The following is a 22,221-nucleotide window of genomic DNA, read 5'->3' as shown; positions in this document are numbered from 1 at the left end:
TTATATAAAATATATTGCTATGCAAAGTGAGCATTGAACTTTACTTATGAAGGATTTGGATTGCAACTAATTTACCAGTATATAAATTCAAGTATTATTTGATAAATAAACAGACCTTTTAGTAATCTTACATCTACATGATACCCTCCAAGCCATCACCAAGGTTATGTTATACGGAGTTAAGGTCATGTAATGTACATGAGAGAGAGTATACAAACTTTTATTATCAGTTAGGAGTCTACCATTTGAGGTAGGTCTTGGATGGATGCAGACTAACTAATTCCATATTTCTACGCCTCACCTAATAAGACATTCTGACCACCTACACTACAATAGAACATTCTTCAATTCTACATCCATTCTTTGTTCTGTCCAATATGCCTATCTTACTCTCACCTCTTCCTTGTTCGACAAATTATCTTCTCTCTTTCACAATCCTCACCATTCCATCACCAAAAAAATTATCAGCATCCACTTTTCCAGTCTCCTTTAGATTTCTACCAACAATCCTGTCTCCTCTCCTACCACGACTAGTTCTTCTTCATTTGACTTCCTTTCTGCCCATTTTACCTTGTCCATACTCACCTGCATCTCTAAGGCCTCCAATTTACACCAATCATCTTGGTTCAATGACCACATTTCTGTGCCTTAAAAAACTATGCTCTTCATGGAAGTTTTTGCTAATCCCTTCCTAACATTCTTATTGAACATTCCTGTCATCAACTCTCTCTCAGTGAAAGCTATTTAGCCTAGCACAATTTATCTTCTAATGTCATATCTATTAATTTTGGACATCATTGTCCAAATAACTTCCAATATAGGTAAATTGTTCCACCTGCTCTAGTTTATGCCTTCCTATTTCAATGTTTATCTCACCCTCCCTCTTTCTTGAACAATACACCCTAATCAAAGTTTTAAAGGGCCTTTGCTTAACATCCTTACTCAATGTCCCTTTCAAAAATTCTTTGCTCTTTGTGAAATCTTCTTTGCTTGACTTGATTCTTCTTAGGCCCTTAATACTTTGGCCATCTTTGTCCTAAACACTGCCATGATAAAATCTGAAATTTTGGGTTAAGGCAAATGATTTTTACACTCTGATATTGTTGCATTGAACTGCATATTAGTGGATGACTCCGTTAAAAATCACTGTTGCGGTGTCTCCTGCAGTTTCTTGGGAACTGTCATGATAGATACACTATTCCAACTGCTAATAATAAAATGAATAATTTTCCTGACATCTTTGATAGTGCACTCAGATTTTCCCTTCTTTCTTCCTGACTGTGGGCACACCTTCCTGTATAGCACACCAATTTCAACCTTTGTATATTTTCAATATCCTCAAACTGCATCCTCCCCCAACTTCCTCCTCGTTACATTACTACGTACTTAAGCTTATTATTCAACTCTTGGCACTCACTCCTACCTAATTCTGTGTTTACATTTTTCCATTTTCTTCTCTTGACTATGGAGATGGGGATGATGTGGTGGCTGATGTACTGGCTCCCCACCCAGAGGGCCTGAGTATGAATCCTGGAGGTGGCAGATCTTTTTCAGTGATATTTCGATCCCTATTTGAGGTGCTTCATGGAGAGCATTTTAAGTGAGTACACCATCCATCAGATGGGGCGTTAAACTGTGGACCCCTTGGGCCTTTCAATAAGCGTTACTAATGGCTGCACTGGGTTTTTCTCCACCCATTCTCCGTTCCCATCCATCCCTAATGTCACAAATGACCTCAGCTGTCAGTCACCTCCCCTAAAAGCTACTGCTAGCTTTTCTTGTCTATCTTCCTAATCATCTGATTTGTGATCTATGGTTTCTTTGTCCTTTTCCTCTTTACTGTCCCTATAGTTTTGTCAGCGTCTGTCAATATCCATTTTTTCATGCATTTCATTTTTCTTTTCTTGCACCTATTCCTCACTCATGATTTTCTCTGCAGTCTGCTGATACTCATTTCTTGTCATCCTGGTTAATTCTCATTCTATTTCCCCCGCCTTCTTCCCTGCTTTATTCTCTTGAATCTGATGTTACACTTCTTTAATACAAAATTAAGATTTGAATTCACATTTGCTTCCACCAAACTATGAGAATTAAACATGCTGTTCCAAATCTGTGCCTAACCATAATATAGTCCGATATCTCTATGAACCACTCTCGATTTTTCACAAATATCTATTGTGGTGTCTAAACCAAGCCATGATTAAACCACATTGATTGTCCTCTTCTTAGGTATCTCCTCACAGTCATTCCTTGTTTCTAAACCATAGTTCTAGGTTATTCCTGTCTTCTCTTCACCCATTACAGTATCCCAATCCCACACCATTATCAAATGTTTCCTTCAAGTGATGCATGTATATATTTCCAAAATGAATTGACTAACTCATCAATTTATTCCTCCCTATGATTACTTTTTGGTGTGCAGACATGATTTATTGATTTGAATAATAATATTCTATTATTCACTTAATCTATGTTTCCCATGCTTCTTCCTACCTTTTTCTCCACAACTACTGTCCCTACTCACTGGCTCTCTCACCCTCAATCATACCTTACTCTATAACAACTGCTCTGACATTCCCTACTGCCCTTTCATCTCATCCCACACACCCTCACATTTCTGCATTTCCTCTCTTCATCTCCCTAGTAGTAGTGGTTTTTCAGGGGAGGCGACCGACAGCTAAGGTCATTTGCGCTATAGGGGATGGACAGGAAAGTGTGAAGGGTGGAGAGAAACCCGGCGTCGGCGTTAGCCTACTCTTATCGAAAGGCGCCAAGGGGTCCGCATTTTAACGTCCCATCCGACGGACAGCGTACTCACTCAAAGTGCCCTCCACAAAGCACCTCAGGTAAGGATCGAGATACCTCTGAAAAATATTCAACACCGCCGGGATTTGAACCCGCGCCCTCAGGGTGGGAAGCCAGTACATTAGGTCCCGCACAATATCTCCCTCCTCATATTTTCCAATTCCTCAGTCCTCAACATTTTTTCAGCATTCCAAGTGACACTTTGACATCCTCTTATGTTCTTCCTTTTTTACAGCTGCTGTTGATTTCGCTTCTGCTAAGCAATGATTTTATATGATGGCAATAGCAGCAGCCTGCCAACTCCTGCTGCCGAGCATGGCACATAGCTTACACAGGTTGATCTCCATAGTTGTCAATATTTATTAGTCTCATACTTGTGTTTATTGTGCTTGAGATAATAATAAGGCGGCTTTCGTTTTTAATTGAAACCATCACCAAAATGGCCATCCCGGTGAGGAAAAATTTCTTTGTAGCCACTTTAATGTGGAAGATGTTGTTCAAGTTCCTTTCATCTTGACCCATGCATTCGACTAATCTGTCATAGGTGACCCTAACGTGAGTAATTATCACTGGCCCCACCAGCACAACTTCAAGGGCATCACAACACAAATGCCCGTCCTTCATATCAAGGTTGTAGAGAGAAACGTATTAGGGGATAAATGTCTTCAGAAAGAAAAAAATTTTCCTTAATAAGTTGCGTCCATTAAATGGATACTTTATCAAGGAAGAAATAAATTAATCGACAAATATTCATGATTGAAGATACTGCTAAAAAAGCTTTTGAAATATTTGTAACACTTACAGGCTTCACTCGGTGGAATTTTTTTTACTGTAAATATTAAATGAGTGGAATATATTCAATAAGACGTGGAAAATTAGAAACTCATTTAACATGGACATCTTTTGAAATGTCTACTGCTTATGCTTCCCTCTACAGTTCATTCATATGACTACCATCACTATCAAATTTATCGTGTTTCAACTGTTTTCATTGTTTCATTCGCCGTCGTCTGTGTAACTAGGTGGTGGGTCCGAAGAGAGGAACAATATTTCTCTGCTTAATAAAAATGAATTGTTTAAGGGTGAGTAATAAAATAATTACATCACAACGGATAAATAAATGCACAGATATTCAAAATGATACTTCATCCTTAGAAAACCATGGTTCTCGCCCAAACTGGCCGAAGAATGGCTAGCCAAGGGACGTCTCCAGTATCTCCGGCCTTAAAAATGAAGCAAGAGATGATGCAGGTTTGTAAGATAAAACTCTGCTTATTAAGTGTATCAGTATGTCACACTGGCAGTTAAATGTGCTGATGACAACAGTTATTCGATTTTAACTATTAATATTTTTTATAGGTTCCTGATGGAAGACCTGTTCATCTGAAAGGAGGAGCTGGTGACGCTATGCTTTATTACTCTACCATGGGATTGTGCGTAGTTGCTCTTGGAATGTGTTTTAAAGTTTACTATGATTTATCAGTCCCCAGAAAGAATTAAGTAACCATTAGCTAAAGTAGTCAGAATTCTAATCCTCATGCCCATTGGTATGGAAGTTAAAGTTTGGATGATTGTAAAATTCGTTGTACATTGCAAATAATAAATATTCAAAATGGTAAGTTGTTTTATTTTCAAGTGTATCGTATAATGGCGACTACATTTGCATTTCTTGAATGAAACTGACAGTTTTAGTGCTACATTCATCGTAACATGCTTAAAAGTTATCATATTTCGTTTTTTGACCGCACAGTTGTAATTTGGCGTTCGATGATATGCCATTGGTTTAATCCCAGGCGGAATCGACAGTAGATAGTTTTTACTGATGGGTGGTGTTTTATCACTGCCCTAGTTATTAATTTGTGTTGGTTTTTGTAACTGAAGATCTTCGTAGAAAGATATTCCTTCGTTTTGACTGCACACTTTACTTCCGTTAACTTAATGTGAAATAATGAACGTAGTATTCTGCCAAACCCTTCAAGAGTTTGTTATGCCCTATTTGCATTAGTTGAGAATGCATATTTTTGATTTCCAGTGAATCGATCTCAGGAACAGCTGCTTGATCAGTTAACTTGGTCAAGTTCGTGTGTGTCTTGATTTTGGATTGGAAATTTTACTCGGGCTGGATATAATTTCCATCCGTTACAATTAAAGCACCCTGTCTCATGTGCAGAGCAGGTATACATTTAAGATACGATATATGATGAAGTAATCTTGGCATTATGTACTAGAGGTTAATATATGGATTCTGGACAATTAAATTGGGAATGGGTTAATTATTTAATGCTAATTCAATTTGTTCCAACAATTTAATAAATCACTCAAGATCCAAGAAAATACTTTTCCATGTGGATACAAAGAAGAAAATGTATGCTTTCATTTCAACATTTATGTAGGTACACAGGCAACTTCTGAATTTGTGGCAACATTCTGTGACATGAGGTACCTTCAATGAAGAAGGAATGTAAAAATATAACAATCAATGACAAACTTTGAGATGTGGTAAGACTTGGAAGCACATGAATAACAAATACTTATTTAGTTTTTTAACAATACAATCTTGTTAAAATTTACCACACGAAAACATGATAAAGCATTCAATCATTATTTTAACCACTCTGACTAGAATAATACATTGGAGTTCTGTACCATACACAAAGAAAAGCAACTTAATGAATAGGAAATCTGTTGCCACATTCCTTTTCTACCCAAATTCAATACATGAAATATTTCACAAGATAAACATCAAGTCATTTTCTTTAACTTGCGATTCCAAACAACTAACCGAAGCAAGTTTGCGTTGGATTAGTAAGGAATTAAGGTTCTGCGTGCCTTGCGAGTGATCATAAATGTTCACAGATGCTCTTGGAAGATAAAGAAATTCTTTTTAAAAGGACACAAAAATAAATGCTGCCCGAGGCATTTAGGTCACTCATTTTTTGTAGAAGTAAGGATAAGTAGCTACACAATTTTTGACACAACCTTTGATGGTGTAAATTTTTCATCTGTGAACTTTTTCCTCTACCAGTACTTCTGAATAGTATTTCACAAAAGTCTATTCTTAAGGAGTTGGGGGCAATTTGATGCAAAGTCAAATATTATATTTTTTCAATCCCGATTTACACGACAAATGGCAACATGAAAACTCCATGCCTAAGAGAAATGTAAAAACCAGATAATTTAGTAAGCCATTACCAGGTAAAAATAAAACTTAAAGTGACACCTTTGAAAGAACTGAAGTAAAACCTTAACATGCAATTAAGGAATGGAAACATTAGAACTGGCAGTATATGAAAAATGATAGTTCACATTGAAGAAGTTGCATACAGTAAAGGTTGGGTTGCAAATTCAGACATTTCTTGGTATTGGCACATTCAAAAGACATTTTCACTCACTGTTACAGTAATGTCATTTTGCAACAATGTTTTATTAAAGGAATATATTTTCTTAAGAAAATAAGTTATTCCAGTTAATAGAAGTTATTCAGACCCATGGATGATATCCAGTTAACATTCCAAAAGGAGAACTTAGTGATTGAACCACACCATAACATGAGTACATAGTTGCAAAAATAAAATACACCAATGACTATAATTAACAAGTCATGTGTCACTTTCCAATCCATATTCTTCTCATAGTGAAGTCAGTTTTTGAGCACTTATTTTTAGGGTTTAAAAATTCAGTCCCAAGTTAGTCAAACTAAGCTTAATTTTCAAATACCACACCAATTACAAACCTCACTTGACTTTTAATTTTCCTGTTTTAGATGTCTTTTTTGGAACTGATTCTTCACTTTTTTTTGGTAGCTCATTCAATGGTTCTGGCTTATCTTCAATATAACACATTGGAGCAACCTTATCTTCATCATCAACTTCCTCATCCTCCCAGTCCCAAAAGAACTCTTCAAATGGTACAAGAGCACCACTTACAAGTTTCTTTTCCTTCTTCAGCCGCCTAACTTTTTTCTTTGGTTTCATCAAACCTGCATCATCCTTCTTGACACGAATTTTCATTTTAGACGTCTTAAGAAGTGGTTTCTCCTCTTCGAAAAATTCCCTTTCCTTTGCATGTAAACCCTCTTCTTGCTTTTCTTCTTGTGCCTCTTGTATTACCTCAGGTGTTTCTTCTTTTTCATCTACTCCACCTGTCTTAGTTATTTCTCTCCGGGTTTTCTTTCCCAGGGTACTTTCCAATTGGATTTTTTCAACTTCTTCCTCTGATTCCATTTCAGCCTTGAAAGTTCTTGATTTTTCATCACTTACCTTACCACGTGAGATCTTCTTACTCTTCTTGGCAGGCCTGGATTCCTCATCAGCCTTTTCCGATGTGGGCTCCTCCATTGGAACATCTTTTGTACCTTGCTCCTTTTCAACTGGGAGTTCTGGGATCACCACTTCACTGCCATCAACAGATTCCTCTATCACAGAGTCTGAATCATCATATCCAATGTCTTCTGCTTCTTCTTCCTCCTCCTCCTCTTCTTCTTGGAAGGTAATCCATTTCCTCTTCAGGATAAATATTTGTGGCCTCGTGCGGATCCTTATCGGTGGGAAACTGTTATAGTTGAAGTTCACCTGAGAAAATCCATCTACAGAATCCAAGATGCTGTGAGTTTTAGAATAGGGCTTTAACTTAAGTGAATATTTGCTCTTGGCTTCAATGAGTAAATGTGTAAATGACATCATATCTTGCCCTCCAGGCATAAGATTTTCAGTCTTATTGTATCTGAAAAGAGAATTAAAATTTTATAAGTCAAAGCCGTATATGATTTCCCAATAATTCACATGAATACCTCAGAAAGGTAAAATTATGACAAGGGCTAAGTACAAGGCTCTAGAGGCCGAAACACCATCAATTCGTAGAATTTTAAATCTGCTAAACATAATAGTTTCATATTATGGGAATTAGAGAGGAAAAAGAAAAATTAAATAAAAAATTAATTAAAATTAAATAAAAATTAAATGATATTGGTGAGTTAGAACAGAAAACGATTACACCAAAATATGATAACAAAAAACGCTCTGGCTATGGTGTACTAGATAGCATTGGCCCTCGCCCTTAACAAGCACTTTAAAGTCAGGGTTTGCAAGAGAATTATCTCTGCGCCAGCGGCCCATCAATCACACGTAATAAAATAAATGCAAATAAATCAGGCACTCTCTCACTCGGATATACTATATAGCATTGATCCTTTCTAGTCTCAAGCACTCACACCCACTCAGGGCTCGCGAGAGACTTCTCTGCGTCAGCAAGATTGGTGGGCTGCTGGAAACCCGAATACTTTTTTAAAGTGAAACCATCTCTTAATGGCCACCCTATTGGGGGTCAGATGCCTTTACAGTCATCTCACTGAGGAACAGATGCTGCACGGACTACCTGTAGTTGGGCTCCTACCCTTCCACCTATCTGGCAAGAGCGACCCTTTTAAGAGCAATCATCATTGCTTCAGCCAGCAGAGCTCTTTGCGTAATAGGAACCCAAAAGAATTTCCACTAAATCAAGGCTGTGTCCATGGTGAGGGGTTAGAGTTAATATCATTCAATTTTTCAAATGACCATCAGAGTGTTTGAAGTTTCAATTTTTGATTCCAACATAAGGCCACTGCCTCAGGCATTCCATGGTTTCATTACAAGACACCATCATTTGGTGACTTTGAAAAATTCCGGTGGAATCTGCAAAGTTAGTCTTCCCTCATTTACGATCACAATGCCTTTCACATGGATAAATAATTTGTACACACATAGATATATGAATCAATTATCAATAATATTACCCTTTCAATTAATCACATCGATTTAGTTAACTCATTCAAAGAATATAATTAACAAAAATTCTAAGAGATTGCTTGAAAAAAATGCTTGCCTCCAGCCTGGCTTCCACTCCAAGAAGCGTGAAACCCCTGTTTGAGCGGCATAAACATCTATATGAACATAGGGCATGGGCAGGCCTGGTGTTATATCACTTTCAATGCGATGAAGGTGAGTTAGAGCTGTGCCACCAGGATAATTACAACCAGCCATTCCCAGCAACATGGCGGAAAAGGCAGCATTAGCTAAAAGATGACAACCGGCTCCCAGTGCAAGAAACGAATGCCAACCAGACTTTTCCCGATTTTCCCACCTGAAATTAAATCACTGGCATGATATTTGGCCAAACACTGTGAGAGGCAATTTATCATTTATACAATTAAAGTAATAAAATTGCAATTCAATAATGAACATATATTAGTCATATTTTTCAAAGAGCTACAGCTGATGTTTCTGGAACCATTACTGAATAGTGTTGTATGAAGGAAGGTCGGAGGTTTGTAAACTCCAACAGATATCTCAAGCAACTTCGTTTCTTCAACACCTTGAACATACTCAGTCTATTGTGGTAGGATCAAATTCTTCCAAAGATGCTCTAAATGAGGTTATCTTAATCCTTACAGTGGCTAATATTGACATTAAGATGGGTGGAATTTGAATGTTTCAGAACAACTCGCATGGGGACTAAAAGGTGTTTCTGACTGAAAAAGTGGTGATGAGGATCCATGATAATGGTTACAATTTCACATCTTATCTCTATTTAATTAAATACATATTTAACTTTCATTACTAGAAAAAAAGGTTTTTCCCAGTAATTGAATAATGGATTAACACTGAGAAACAAAGAAATCAACTAAACCAATTATAAATTTAACTCCTATAATAAAAAAAGGTTTTTCTTGGTAATTGAAAGGTAAACAATTACTAAATGAGAAGCAAAGCAGTGTAATAGTTTTGATAGGATAATTAAACATTTGCATGAATGGTTAAATTACTGAATATGACTTGCAATAAATTTAATGTAAGTATTGACACAGTGTGTAAAATCGGAGATGTTATTCAGCCAAAAGACACTTGGCACAAACTTGACCCATATACCTACATTTCTATTGTAGAAATAGACCAAAGAATTGACACCCGAAAATCAACAATGTTATCCACTTCTTTTCCAGGTTTACTGTGATTTTTTATGTCCTGAATGACACATTAATTTTTTTGTGGCAAAATGAAAAATATCTTTGGTTGTCATTTACTTGGAAACTTTTGAAACATTTTCATATATTTCGTGAGAAATTCTCTTTTTACCTTTGTTATAGGATAATTTAGTGCAAGGATGAAAAATAAAGCCCAGTAACTTTCCATTCAATAACATTGATGAAATGCAAAATTATATAAATAAAATTGTTCTGAGGTAGCTACGACCAAGTATTCTTTCACAAGCAGATAATTTCACTGCTTTTTAAACTATACAACCAAAAACCACAGTTATCAACTCAAGGGTCCATTTGATAGGTTAGAGCTCACCTAGTAGTAAACCCAAGTTAAATTGAAAGTGAAATTCATGCTTCAGGGTAGGGAGGCCAGTTCCTTTCCCTGTGCAGCTAATGGATTCTCAGGAAAATCTGGTACATGAAAAATCACACAGCTTGGGGTTAAGCTGAGGGTGCCCATAGACATAACTGGGAATCAAACCAGGGCCCTTTGGTCAGTAGTCCAACACTCTACCAACTGGAATACCACAATCATGCATCCTTTTCATGAGCATTCTTTTGTGTAAACCTCACCAAAATTCCAGATGATAGCACACACCTCTTTATCTTGTGTATTCATGTACAGTCATGAACTAAATGCCACCATGAGGGTAATATAGATATGATTAACTTTGGAGATAGTCCATATCAAATTAATTAACACTCAAGGTAACTGATTTCTTTCAATTTACACAATTGATAGATAACAGTAACACATATCCACTCCTTTTCGGCTAATTGTCATGGTCAGTATAAAAAACTGCTGATTGCAGTTAATAAGTAATAGATTAATCCAAGTATTCTATATCAGGCAGTGCCATTTAACTTATTCTGAGAATGGACATGTATCAATGATATTCCTTTCATCACATACTCTACAACTATGGGTCCCTGTAAAAGTAAACATAATATAATAATAACGGCTAGGTTCAGTTTTTAAAAACTCACAGCGTATGGCAGGCACAGGCAGCAGCAATGTTAAGCAATGGGAAGACATATATAATAAACCGTAGTTCTTTGTGAGGTAGTAAAGAGTACAGGAGAACAAAGAGAAGTGGAGGAAAGATTATTCTTCTAACTCTTTGGTCATAATAAGCTCCAATTGGAACAAGGAACATTGAAAATGCCATTCCTCTTGGAATGGCTGAATAGAAATACCAGAAAAATGGATGTGTCTGAATGCACATGTTAAGGAATAATAACATTCAAATAGATTATAGTTAAATATTATCACATATATACAATTTGTAAATGCCAACAAACAGTGGCATTGGATATTCAAAGTGCTTTCATGAATTTATTGATGATGAAATTAACTGATATTGTTATAATAATAATAATCCATGCATAAAGCATTGGAATTTCACCAAAGACTTGCCAGGAAATTCTATACTATTTGGGTAGTGGCCAAAAGCATGGACATATGTTTCTAATATGTTCCTATTTTGTAAAATAAAAATCGATTCTGTTGTACTATTGGCTTTCATGAGTGTAAGAAAGATATTCCTGAAATCTCTTTCTCGAAAATTTTACCACAAAATCGCAACAAAACTGTTATTACCGGAGTATTTTCTACAGATCTCTATTAAATCTTGCTAAAATCATACAGAGAGTACGGTTTAGAAGAAGGGAATGACTGTAGGTAGAAAAAGATAGTTTTGCTGGAGAAATAGCTTAATTACAACTAACACCTGGATTTAACAGCACAATTGACATTAGTACATGTGGAAAATGTTGGGAGATTCAGAGAGATAACAGTTTGATTACATTACGATCAGCTATAAATTCCGGAACGGCATGATTATAATTCACACTGTGGGAACACTACTTGTAATCCCTTGGCTGACTGGTTAACCACAGCTTGATTATCAGCAAACCTAACTGATTTTATGAATTCCCCATTAGTCCCTCACTAAATGCTCAACATAAGTATGAAAAAGCATAAGAGATAATGAAAATCTTTGTCTTCTACAAATGCCTAAGAATACCCATTCTGATTCTCCATGGACAATCAGCACTTGTGCTTTCTGATATATGCTGGAAAATTAAACAAATGGAGGTTTGGCAATGTAGCATACATATTCATGGAGTGAACAGGGAATGAATGAATTTTCACAAGAGATCAGACCCAGGCTACAGCATCCTAGTTGGTTCTGCCAAAGTTATTTGCTATTGGCCACCCTTCCAAATAACCTGGCCCAGCCCATCAGTTCCGAAGATAATAATATTATTTGGTATTCTACCGTTTAAGGTAAGTTATGGATGGACACAGCCTACACAAAGGGGCAATGATACATTCCCTCGCCTGTCCCAACACAACAAAACCTGACATCTGACACTTCAATAAGCCCCCTCTTTAATTCCACATACACTCTTCCTCCCTTCATTTCATCAAAAATTCCCACCCTTTCGTCACTCCTTCCTCATTGCCTCCTGTTCTCCCCTCTATCACAGTCCTCAACAACCCATTCCAAATCTAAATGCTCTGCATCCATCTTTCCTGCTACCTTTGTACATCTCCCAATAATCTTCTCTCCTCCCTCACTCTGCCTAGCATTTCCTAGCTGTCCACTTTCCTATCTCCATCCTTCTCTATACCACGTTTCAAAAGCCTCCAATCTGCACCTATCTTCAATGTACACGTTTCCACGCCACACATAACTACATTCCATTCAACATTTCAAAAAGTCTATCATTAACATCCTTACTCAAAAATTCTGTTCTCAATTCCGACCTCCTCGTGAAAGTTTCTTCATCTAAGGCAATTCTTCTCTTTGTGACCCTACTACCTTGACAATTTTGGTCCAAAATAATTACGAGATAAGTAAACTGTTCAACATGCTGAAGTTTATGCACTCCTATTTCAATATTAACCATCATTTTTCTCTCCAAAAGATTCATGCTAACAATAAAAGGCATCATAAGGAAGGAAAGAAGGTTGTTTGGGGAAATTTCATAAACAAGGGAATGCATAGCATGAGGAAAAGAATAGGCATGTCGGATGGAATTAAGAAAGGTGGAAATTATACAGAATTAAAGAAATAGTTATAGCAATATGTAATATGGCAAGGATATTTTGTGATGTTTGTGTTTAAAAGCACATAATTGTGTAGTTCTTGAGTTCACTCAAAACTTACACTAATCTGACAGACACTAGTCGGTAGACACCAAGTAAAGCCAGAAACAGTTTCCTAAGGAGTTTGGTTAGGTAAGAAGGAAAAGAGAATGGGTGAAGGACTCAAATACTGCCATTAATTGGGAAATCTCATAATCTCAAACAAGTGAAGGAGTGACACACAATTATATAACTATACAAGTTATGTCAAAAGGGAATAAATGGACAGCATATACTTTATTCCCCATTTATAAAATGTAAACAAACTGAAGAACGATTGAGCCAGCTACTTATGGGAATCAAACCCAGATTACATACCCTAGCCTAGGTATCACATTCAAAGACCTCCAGCAACATACACAAATGATGAAAACGTAAGGCAGCCAATAGTTTCTGAATTTATTTTAAATCATCCATCATATTCATGGCTTTGGATCAATGGATTTTGATGATTACAACTTCTGAATATATGAGAAGGAATTTACCTGAAATTATCCTATAGAAGATGATGAATCACCATACACAGTGGAATCTTGCATAGCGAAAACTTTGCACAATGAGTGATTTGCATATCGAGTAAAAAATATTTTTTTTTAATGACTCACAACAAGCAACATTTCATGTAACGAGTGATGAAGAGAAGGGAATTCCTGTAATGACTGAGTGCTTGCTGCCTCAGTTTGTGTTAAGCACTCATTCTGCTAGTATCTTGGTGTTGCTAAAAATGACAAATTCTTACAATCTTGTGTTCAGACATATTATTTGAGATTTTTGTGTGCAAAGTTCAATAACCCAGAGAAAAAGCCATAAGAAGACAGGCCTAAGAGAATAAATCTAACCGTAGAAATGAAAATTGAAATCATTGAAAAGTAAGAACAAAGCATGAGCATGGCTGAACAATGTTGAAAAGTTGCTACTCATATGGATTTACAATAAGTAATTGCAATGTGATGTTATTAATCAGCATATCAATTGTGAAAAGGCAAAAGTTATTTTTGCTGACCTCATTAAGATATTAGGATTATCAATGGCTGAAGAAGTATTTGAGGGAAGCCTTGGGTGCTTTCAGATTATAAATAATTAACCTGCATTCACGGCATTGTGAGGTACAGTGTACATCGTTTGAATCGTTATGAGACGGCCTCTCCTGGAAATAGATGCTTGAGCAAACCTATATAACAATAAAGGAGAATGCATTGGTTGGCCAAAAGCCAATGAAATACTGTTTCACCCTGCTATTTTGTGCCAATGCAAGCAGCAATTTTAAAATAAACCCATGCTTATTTACCATTCAGAAACTCCACGAGCCGAGTCCTGAGTTTTGGACTTAACACTTCAAGAAGTGTTAATCCCCCTAAATGTGATGCAAAGGTCATGGGAAACTGTTGCAACATATATTGAGAAGGATCATCCTATAAGGTAGTGGCTATGTGCACTACAAATTTATTTAATGATAATGCCATATTTCATTTTCACAAAATTTTAAAGTGCTGGAAAAAACAATTTCGATCGACAGCTTTCTATTAGAACAGAATTAGGAATGTGTCATACATAATAAACTAATTATTTTTATTCTTCTTTGTTTCTTTACAAACTGAATTCACATTCCACATTGGTTCATTCTGCAGTGGAAGAAAAGATGAAGGCGATTTACGATCCTAAATAACGTATAAATAATTTTCTTTTAATAAACCTGGCACATAATTTATTTATTTTGCCATAGAACACATCATAATTTACATTAATTTAAATGGTATAATATGCTTCCCTAAAATAGTGTTTCGCTTAGTGGGAAAGATTGCAGAAAGAATTATGCTTGTTTAGCGGGTTTTCACTGTATAATTACTACTAAGCCAAATAAACATTAAAAGGATATTTAAGGCATACATAGAACATACTTAGCTAGCTCACCTAGTCTTTCATGGTTTAAATTAGCCTATAACAGTTGGTTGTTTTACCTTGAAATTAAGAACTGTATGTACATCTAAAAAGTTACAATTCTCTTACAGAAACCATCTCCCCGACCCACATGGAAAAGGAACCTACCATATACCTAGTACATACGATACTAATTAATCCACCAAATAATATTCTAAAATCAAACCATTCTTTGAAATGTTATGCACTGACTATGGAAATCAAAATAGCTACTGCTCACCAGTCTATGAAAAATATCTCCGAAAATTTCATCATCATCACATCTTTTGAAAATACATACACAATATTGACCAAACTAAACGAGTAAGCACTTCTGAGGTTATGGAATAAACAAATTAAACTGTCTCAAATTTAATTTTCATTAAGGATACTCCCCATTCATTACTTCGGTTTAGCACCAAATTGAACCAAAGGACTTCACCTTCAGGCCATACTGGTCTTTTCCAAAATATGGAATCCACAAAAAATGATAGAGATAAGAAGAGAACACCAGCAGGGATGGCATGCTTAAGAGCACTGAAATAAAGACAATATGCATTGAAAAGTACAAGGAACAAAGCAAGTGTCAAGTATAGGTATTATATTAAATGCATTATACACTGTGTAACTGAGCAAAATAATGCTGTACGAATATTAATTTGAAAAAAAAAATCCAGATTAAGGTATTCTTGCAATTTCTTTTCGTACTGATCGTCATAACCATTAATTTGTTAAGAATTTTGTAACCCAACTTGAAAAAATTCAATTTCTAGAAAGTTCAACAGATGACAACAATTATTTACCTGATTGGGCTAATTTGCTTTGTTGCAATTTCACTTAGAAGAATTATTCCAAGAAACATAGCTAGTTCAGCACGAAATATAATGATAGCAGCAGCAGAAAAATAAATAAATCTCCCATGGTTCTGCTTAAGCCAACTTTGAAGAGCAAGAAGAACTTTTTCCATGATGAAAGAAATAGATACACATCAGTTTATTCAAAAATATTTACAATAAAAGCAATAAAACATGAGTTAAAAAGAGTTAGAAAAGACATCAATCAAGCTCTGTGCTAAAATGTGCAAAATTTTCCATGTGAACCAAAACAAAAATTCCCTTTCATTAAAAATGTACACATAAAAATTGGTTTTCTCAGAAAGACAGTTATTAATTGAAGTAGAATAATTACCAAGTGGAAGAGCCAAAATATTTGGCAAAGGACGGCTTAAATAGTACATAAAGTGGTACTGTGTCAGGGTAATGGCAAGAAACCATGTTGCCTTTGTTATACCAAATATTGAATGGACTGCTCTCCTCAACTCTCGGAAGGCAGCCAATACACAAAGTCCCAAAACAGCTCTGACTGTAAAAAAATGGAAAGAGTTCAAGCTAGGGTTACACTGATGTCATAATGCATAAAGAGAGCAGATAGGGTGGTTAGAAGAGGGAAATCAGGAGAATAAAGACAATGAAATACATGGGTTTATCAAGGTGAAACAAAATACATTCTCACCAGTTGTCATAATGTGCTCAGAAAAGGGGTTCACAAATGAAGTGAAAATGTAGAGTGGTACTTCAAAAAACATGGGAGAAAATAATGAAATAACATAGGAGAAGAAGAATTAATTGGATAACAATAGCAAAAAAAATTACTTTAGCTAAAGATTCAATTAGGAGAAGAATGAAATTAAAGATTAAATCAGTTACTCAAATGCTACATTCCCTGGCTTGATTGAGAAACTACGAAACAATGTTAAGAAGACTTAATAAGAAGCCCCTGTAATTGCCACAGGGGTAGGAGTAAGAGTGAAAGAAATATAAATGGATCTCGTCAAGCATATCATCTTACTGGTATAACTTTACAAAAAGGAAAGGCCCAGAAAAAGAAAACTCAGTATATAAGTCTTGTGTTGAGACCCAAAACACTAATGAGAAGTCAAAAAAAAAAAAAATCGGGTAAGATAATAGGAGAACATATTTGAAACAAATGCGAACATTTTTGGAAATCAGTTTAAATCCTGCACAACATCATGTTTCATTAAATATCCTGAACTAGTAAGGTAATGAACTTGTTAACCATTAAACTTTGTGATTATACAATAATCCTACAACCATGCTCTTTCTTCTTCATCTCCTCAAATATGCGTGTGCTACCCTCATCTGTACATGATTTGGCTAGAATTTTATTTTATGGGGGATCGAAATGGTGCGGTGGCTATCGTATTGGCCTCTTATCCAGAGGGCCTGGGTTTGGATCCCGGCGACATAGAATATTTTTCAGTGGTATCTCGATCCCTACTTGATGTGCCTTGTGGAAGGCAATTTGAGTGAGTACGCCGTCCGTCGCATGGGACATTAAGCTTCTGACCCCTTGGTGCTTTTCATTAAGAGTAGGCTAATGCCGAAGCCAGGTTTCTCTCCACCCTTCATCCTTTCCTATCCATTCCTAATAATGCAAATGACCTTAGCTGTTGGTCGCCTTCCCTAAATACTATCACTACGTTTTAATGGTTGTTTCAAGTGTTTTGTTTCCATGGAATGCTTGAGGACAGTTGCTGATTCCCCTCTCTCTCTTTGTCTGGCCACCATAGTGGATTGATGGGTGAATATAGAAAGTATTTCGATTATATCAAATGCGCTTCTCGTTGTTAAGCATGGCATCTGTTTTCTGGCATACTTCTTCACAAATAGCCCATCAGCCAACCCATAGCTTCAAATAACTGTGGGAGATACCGAGATGGTAATTTAAATGGAACAATCTGCTGATGTTTGCTGAAAGCAAGAGGGATCTGGGTTTAAATCCTGCTCAAAGCAAATAATTTTTTCACTAACTTCCTGAAATTGATAACTTGTTTATAAACATAAGCCAATGGCTGTGTGAAACCATCAGTGTCACATCAAAACAAAGCATGATAGTTTACATCACAAGGGTACAAATTTATTTATGAAAGGAAGATGAGTCAAAGACCAGAATGGGGATAAATATTTATTAAACTACGTTTAATGTCAATTTGGTAGAAGATTCATTCAAAGTTAGTCTAAAAATAGTTTAATGGGGAAAATCACAGACGATAAGGGGTAAATCGATTTTGCCAACTGTGAAGTATATTATTTCTTCCTGTTTTAGGAGTCAACTGCCAAACAAACACCTTGATTCAATGTCCCTTTCTGATAATACCATGGCACAAAGAATGAGTGCCACAACCGAAAATTTTAAACTGTGATTGAAAAATTCAAGCATAGTAAGTACTTGTATATAGCTCTCCAGTTTGATACATCCATCAATGTTACAAACTTGGCTCAGCTTTTGTAATTTGTAAGATTTGAAGAATGAGGAACTGATCATGAAGATTTTCTTCTGCGAAATACTTACTACTCATATTATTTCTGCAGACATCATCTTTTGGAATTTAATGCTTTTATAAATACTTATGAGTTGGATTTGGATATGTGAGAGTATGCATCAAGCAACATTAGATGTCAGAAAAAGAGGGGCGTTCAAACAAAATAAAAGAACAGGCTCCACAAGCCTACTTGACTCGCCAATGCATAGATAGACAGAATCTGATTACCAAATATCTGTCACCAACAATAGAAGCGTTTTAACAATAAGATCAGATGAAATCAAATCCCTTGGATTAACATTATTTTCATTGCTTTGTGATAAAATGGCAAGTGGTCATAAAAAAAATTACTCTTCCACACCAAAGTATGGTGGTTGCTGAGGAAAAATGTGCCATCCAGAATTTCTTTAAACTGTAGCACAAATTTCAAATTATTTTGGCTAATTTTAAAGAGCAAAATGGTCGATTTGTTGATCATTTATGGCTATCTGGAATGACATGCTTAGCTACTTGATACTTATTTTCAGCTCACCGATTAATGACAATTAAAAAATGGGAGAAAACAATACTTCTGCCTTTCTACTTTAAGGCAAAGCAAACAGCATGAAATATAAGCTGTAATTTTCAGATAATGAAGCTGAATAGCCTCAAATTCTTTTCTTTAACATGTTCAACAGAATGACTTACAACTTAAACCTGATATGCTGGAGGGAATTATAAAAAAATTCCACAAGTTGGCGGCAGATTACAGATTATTTCTCAGCAAAAATCAACTCTTATGACTAGATGAGTGAGATTTTTTTTCTGACTGAGATGCATTCCCAGTAGTTTTAACAGTTCCATTAAATTGCAGGTAATTCTCAACTGAAAAAATATCTTTTTTCAAAATTCTATTCCTGATTTTTAGTTACAGGGTGTTTTCACTATCATGGGCTCAGTGACAAGACCATCAAGTTCTTTGTGTCCTTTTCAACAACATCTCAACAAAATAAAGGTTTTCTGTGCTTGCTTCCTGAAGAAACAAATTCAGGAACAATGCACATCAAGGCAGGCCTGAGAGGAAAACTGGGCTAAGCTGAACGTGATATCAAAGAATGAAACAAAGGAAGAGTGCCACAGCAGAAAATTTTAAACTGTGATTGAAAAAGTGAAGCGTAAAAATCGCGTTAAACTGAATATGATATAAAATAACTAGTTTCAACGATGCATGCTTAAGCATCTCCTTAATAATGCACTGTCATTTGGCAGTTCTGACGTATAAAATTATATGTTATGATATGTACATATAATTATAACTAATTGAAGCATGATTAAGTTCTTTTCGGCATTTTTGAATACTTATTTCTTCCCTATGCCATTCTTCGAAATCTTAAGTATCGGTGATACTTGAAAATATTAGAACATAGGATATGGCAATATGATGGCAAACATTGTTTTACTTCCAAAATTGGGATAATCCAGTCTTTACACATACGAATATACTCCCCCATGATCATTTTCATGATGAATAATGTTTGCATGTTTAAAGTCTCGAGCATCTCGACTTCTGTTATTTTCTATTAGTAAATGATGAATTTATTTTAGGAAATTTTCCCGGAATATTAACAGGTTACAAGTAAATTGCATATCCAGACGACGTTGGATGGAAATTCGCTTACATAGAAATGAATAATATTATCCTTGAATTGAATATTTGCATTGGACTCTCTTGAACAATACCTAGAATTCGAGCAAATGGATGCCTCATTTGAGGTTTAAAATGTTAGACAACATACCTATGTACTGTGATATGAATTTCCGCACTCCAAGGACATGAAAAAACATTACAAATGGAGAAGCCAAAAATGACAAAAATAAAGGTCCTAAGAAAGTTCTAGGTACAACTCCTGGAAATTCGTGATGGTCGTACTGAAAACAAAGTGGAGAGAATGGAAGATTTCATCACCAACTAATATAACCACCGATGCAAGAAATGTTAAGCATAATCACAAGAGCAAGCTTGTCATGATTTTAAGATGTACTTCAACGTTAACTTACCTGTGTCAAATTTGACCGGTGGTATAATATGTCATGCATTGCTTGCAAATTAAAACTTTCTTCCACTTTGGTAAAAGGTGAATAAAAAAGGTGTATAGCGCCCACCAAAATTGTTAGCCGGTCCATCTGAAAATTTCGTAAAAACAATCCCTGGTCCATTAAAAATACTGGTTGTTCTCGAAATAAATTCGTAAATTATCCTTTATAAATTTTAATCAAACAACAAATGATATAAAAAATATTAATATTAAAGACTTGTACTTGTTTTTCCATCGAGAAACTTTCTTTAACACTAACAACTACTAATTCATAGCAGAAAGCAAATTTGATTTCACAATTCCGACAATAGATGGCAACCACGGGTGCAATATCAAAAAAAGAGTATTGAAATTCGTGTTTGATATTCGAAGGCGCGATCCATAGTTGCACCAAGATGTGTTACAATGCGTTTATCTACTGTTTAGAGGTATTTTTGAGTTTTCAACAAAAAATACTTAATAAGTTAGTGGTATTTTAAATAATTTATCGCTTAAGGAACACTGAGCAGTATTAGTACATTTTTTATTTCAAAATAATTTTTAAGCTCCACGTACTTTTTTTCTACTCTCTGCTGTCAAAAGATTTATCATTCTACCGCGCATATATATCACTCTTCGTTCACTAACCGCCTTCGGCATTCCCTAATGTCCTAAAACTTCTTCTATTGGTCTCTTCTGCATTTTTAAATTTCTTCCGAGTTCCTATACTGCCAGATTAAATCAGTTATTTGATTTCGAGATTGGTACACTGCTGTTTATCAATTGTGCGACATAAACGTGACTTTCAATCTTGTTATTTATAAGACTGGTGAGCCCATGCAAGAGATAAAACTTTGAAATTTGCATACATTATCATTTTCTGATAATCCAAACATAAGATATACAAGTTGGCTCGTGTTTTCATTGTAATGGTTTATTTATGCATAATTTTCTTCTTACATGGCCGTGCAGTCCTTTGTCCTTACTTCCTCTTCGGTGATCTTCCACCTTGACTCCATTCAACCACATAGTTTATGACCCACCTTATCCTTATTGGCTGGCAGGATTTCTATGCAATATAGTTTTGGGAATTAATATACCACTCAATTGTACCCAGCCCATCTAATCTCTTCTCATATGGAGTACATTTATCTCAGAGGTAACGGGAACTTCATTGTCTCTTGCTGTTAATTGCCATTGCTAATACATACATGATTTTATAAAATTACATTGATCTTAAAATAAATAATGGTTTTCTTAATGACTAATATATGGTGAGCTTGGTAATGCAGAGTATGATTCAAGATTGAATTAATTTTTTTCAGTGCTAAATAGACTTATCTGCTATTATTCTTTGTTTTAATTTTGTGGCGGGATCATTGAACTATGCAACTGTCAATTCCCGGTATTTAAACTGCTCAACTGCACACAAAAATCTATTGATATTCTAGTGCTCAATATGCAGTCCCTTAGAAACAAATTGTGTCAGATTGAACACTTGCTAAATCTTAGGAATTGGGATATCCTCTGTCTAATGAAGCACTGGCTTCATGAGGATGAAGTGGACTTCTATCACTCTCAAGGATTAACTCTTAGCTCTATATACTGTGGCAAATCACTCAAGAATGGGGGCATATGCATATTTACATAAAACATTTTAGAGTGTAAGGCTTAAGATGTGGAGTGTTTCTGTATTGAATTGCACTTTTTCATTATTGCTGTGTTATTTTTGAGTTATAACTTAATTATTGTTTCCATTTATCACTCAACCAAAGGTGATTTTTAGTATCTTCTGTAATTAAGTTGAGGAGGTCTTGGTAGAGGAGAGAGCACTAAGCTACCTAGAAAGGGTGAGAAAAAAGGATAGGTAGGTTGAATGGACTGTAGGGAGGTAGAATTATGCAGAATTGCTTAAGGATTTATTGGAATGAGG

The 22,221-nt window shown here is 35.6% G+C and overlaps 1 protein-coding gene and 1 long non-coding RNA gene across 2 annotated transcripts; one reads left to right on the top strand and one right to left on the bottom strand.

The window, feature by feature from the left end:
- The first annotated feature begins 3,787 nt into the window (after positions 1 to 3,787).
- LOC139693435 (uncharacterized) lies at positions 3,788 to 4,424 on the top strand. The gene is made up of 3 exons (XR_011702048.1): positions 3,788 to 3,887; positions 3,961 to 4,056; positions 4,165 to 4,424. It is a non-coding gene; the product is annotated as an uncharacterized lncRNA (long non-coding RNA).
- A 676-nt stretch (positions 4,425 to 5,100) lies between these two features.
- LOC139693437 (dol-P-Man:Man(7)GlcNAc(2)-PP-Dol alpha-1,6-mannosyltransferase-like) lies at positions 5,101 to 20,634 on the bottom strand. The gene is made up of 9 exons (XM_071591577.1): positions 20,533 to 20,634; positions 20,272 to 20,397; positions 20,010 to 20,142; positions 16,080 to 16,253; positions 15,695 to 15,848; positions 15,284 to 15,428; positions 10,808 to 11,034; positions 8,665 to 8,922; positions 5,101 to 7,527 (listed from the first exon to the last, which is right to left on the bottom strand). The coding sequence occupies exons 1-9, from the start codon at positions 20,542 to 20,544 to the stop codon at positions 6,540 to 6,542; spliced, it is 2,217 nt and encodes a 738-aa protein (XP_071447678.1). The 5' UTR covers positions 20,545 to 20,634; the 3' UTR covers positions 5,101 to 6,539.
- Between the last annotated feature and the right edge of the window lie 1,587 nt (positions 20,635 to 22,221).

This window comes from Hetaerina americana, unplaced genomic scaffold (genome assembly GCF_022747635.1).
Source record: "Hetaerina americana unplaced genomic scaffold, ioHetAmer1.1.p SCAF_499, whole genome shotgun sequence".
NCBI lineage: Eukaryota > Metazoa > Arthropoda > Insecta > Odonata > Calopterygidae > Hetaerina > Hetaerina americana.
The sequence above is the reverse complement of the archived record's forward strand: the minus strand, read 5'-3'. Positions and strand labels throughout refer to the sequence as shown.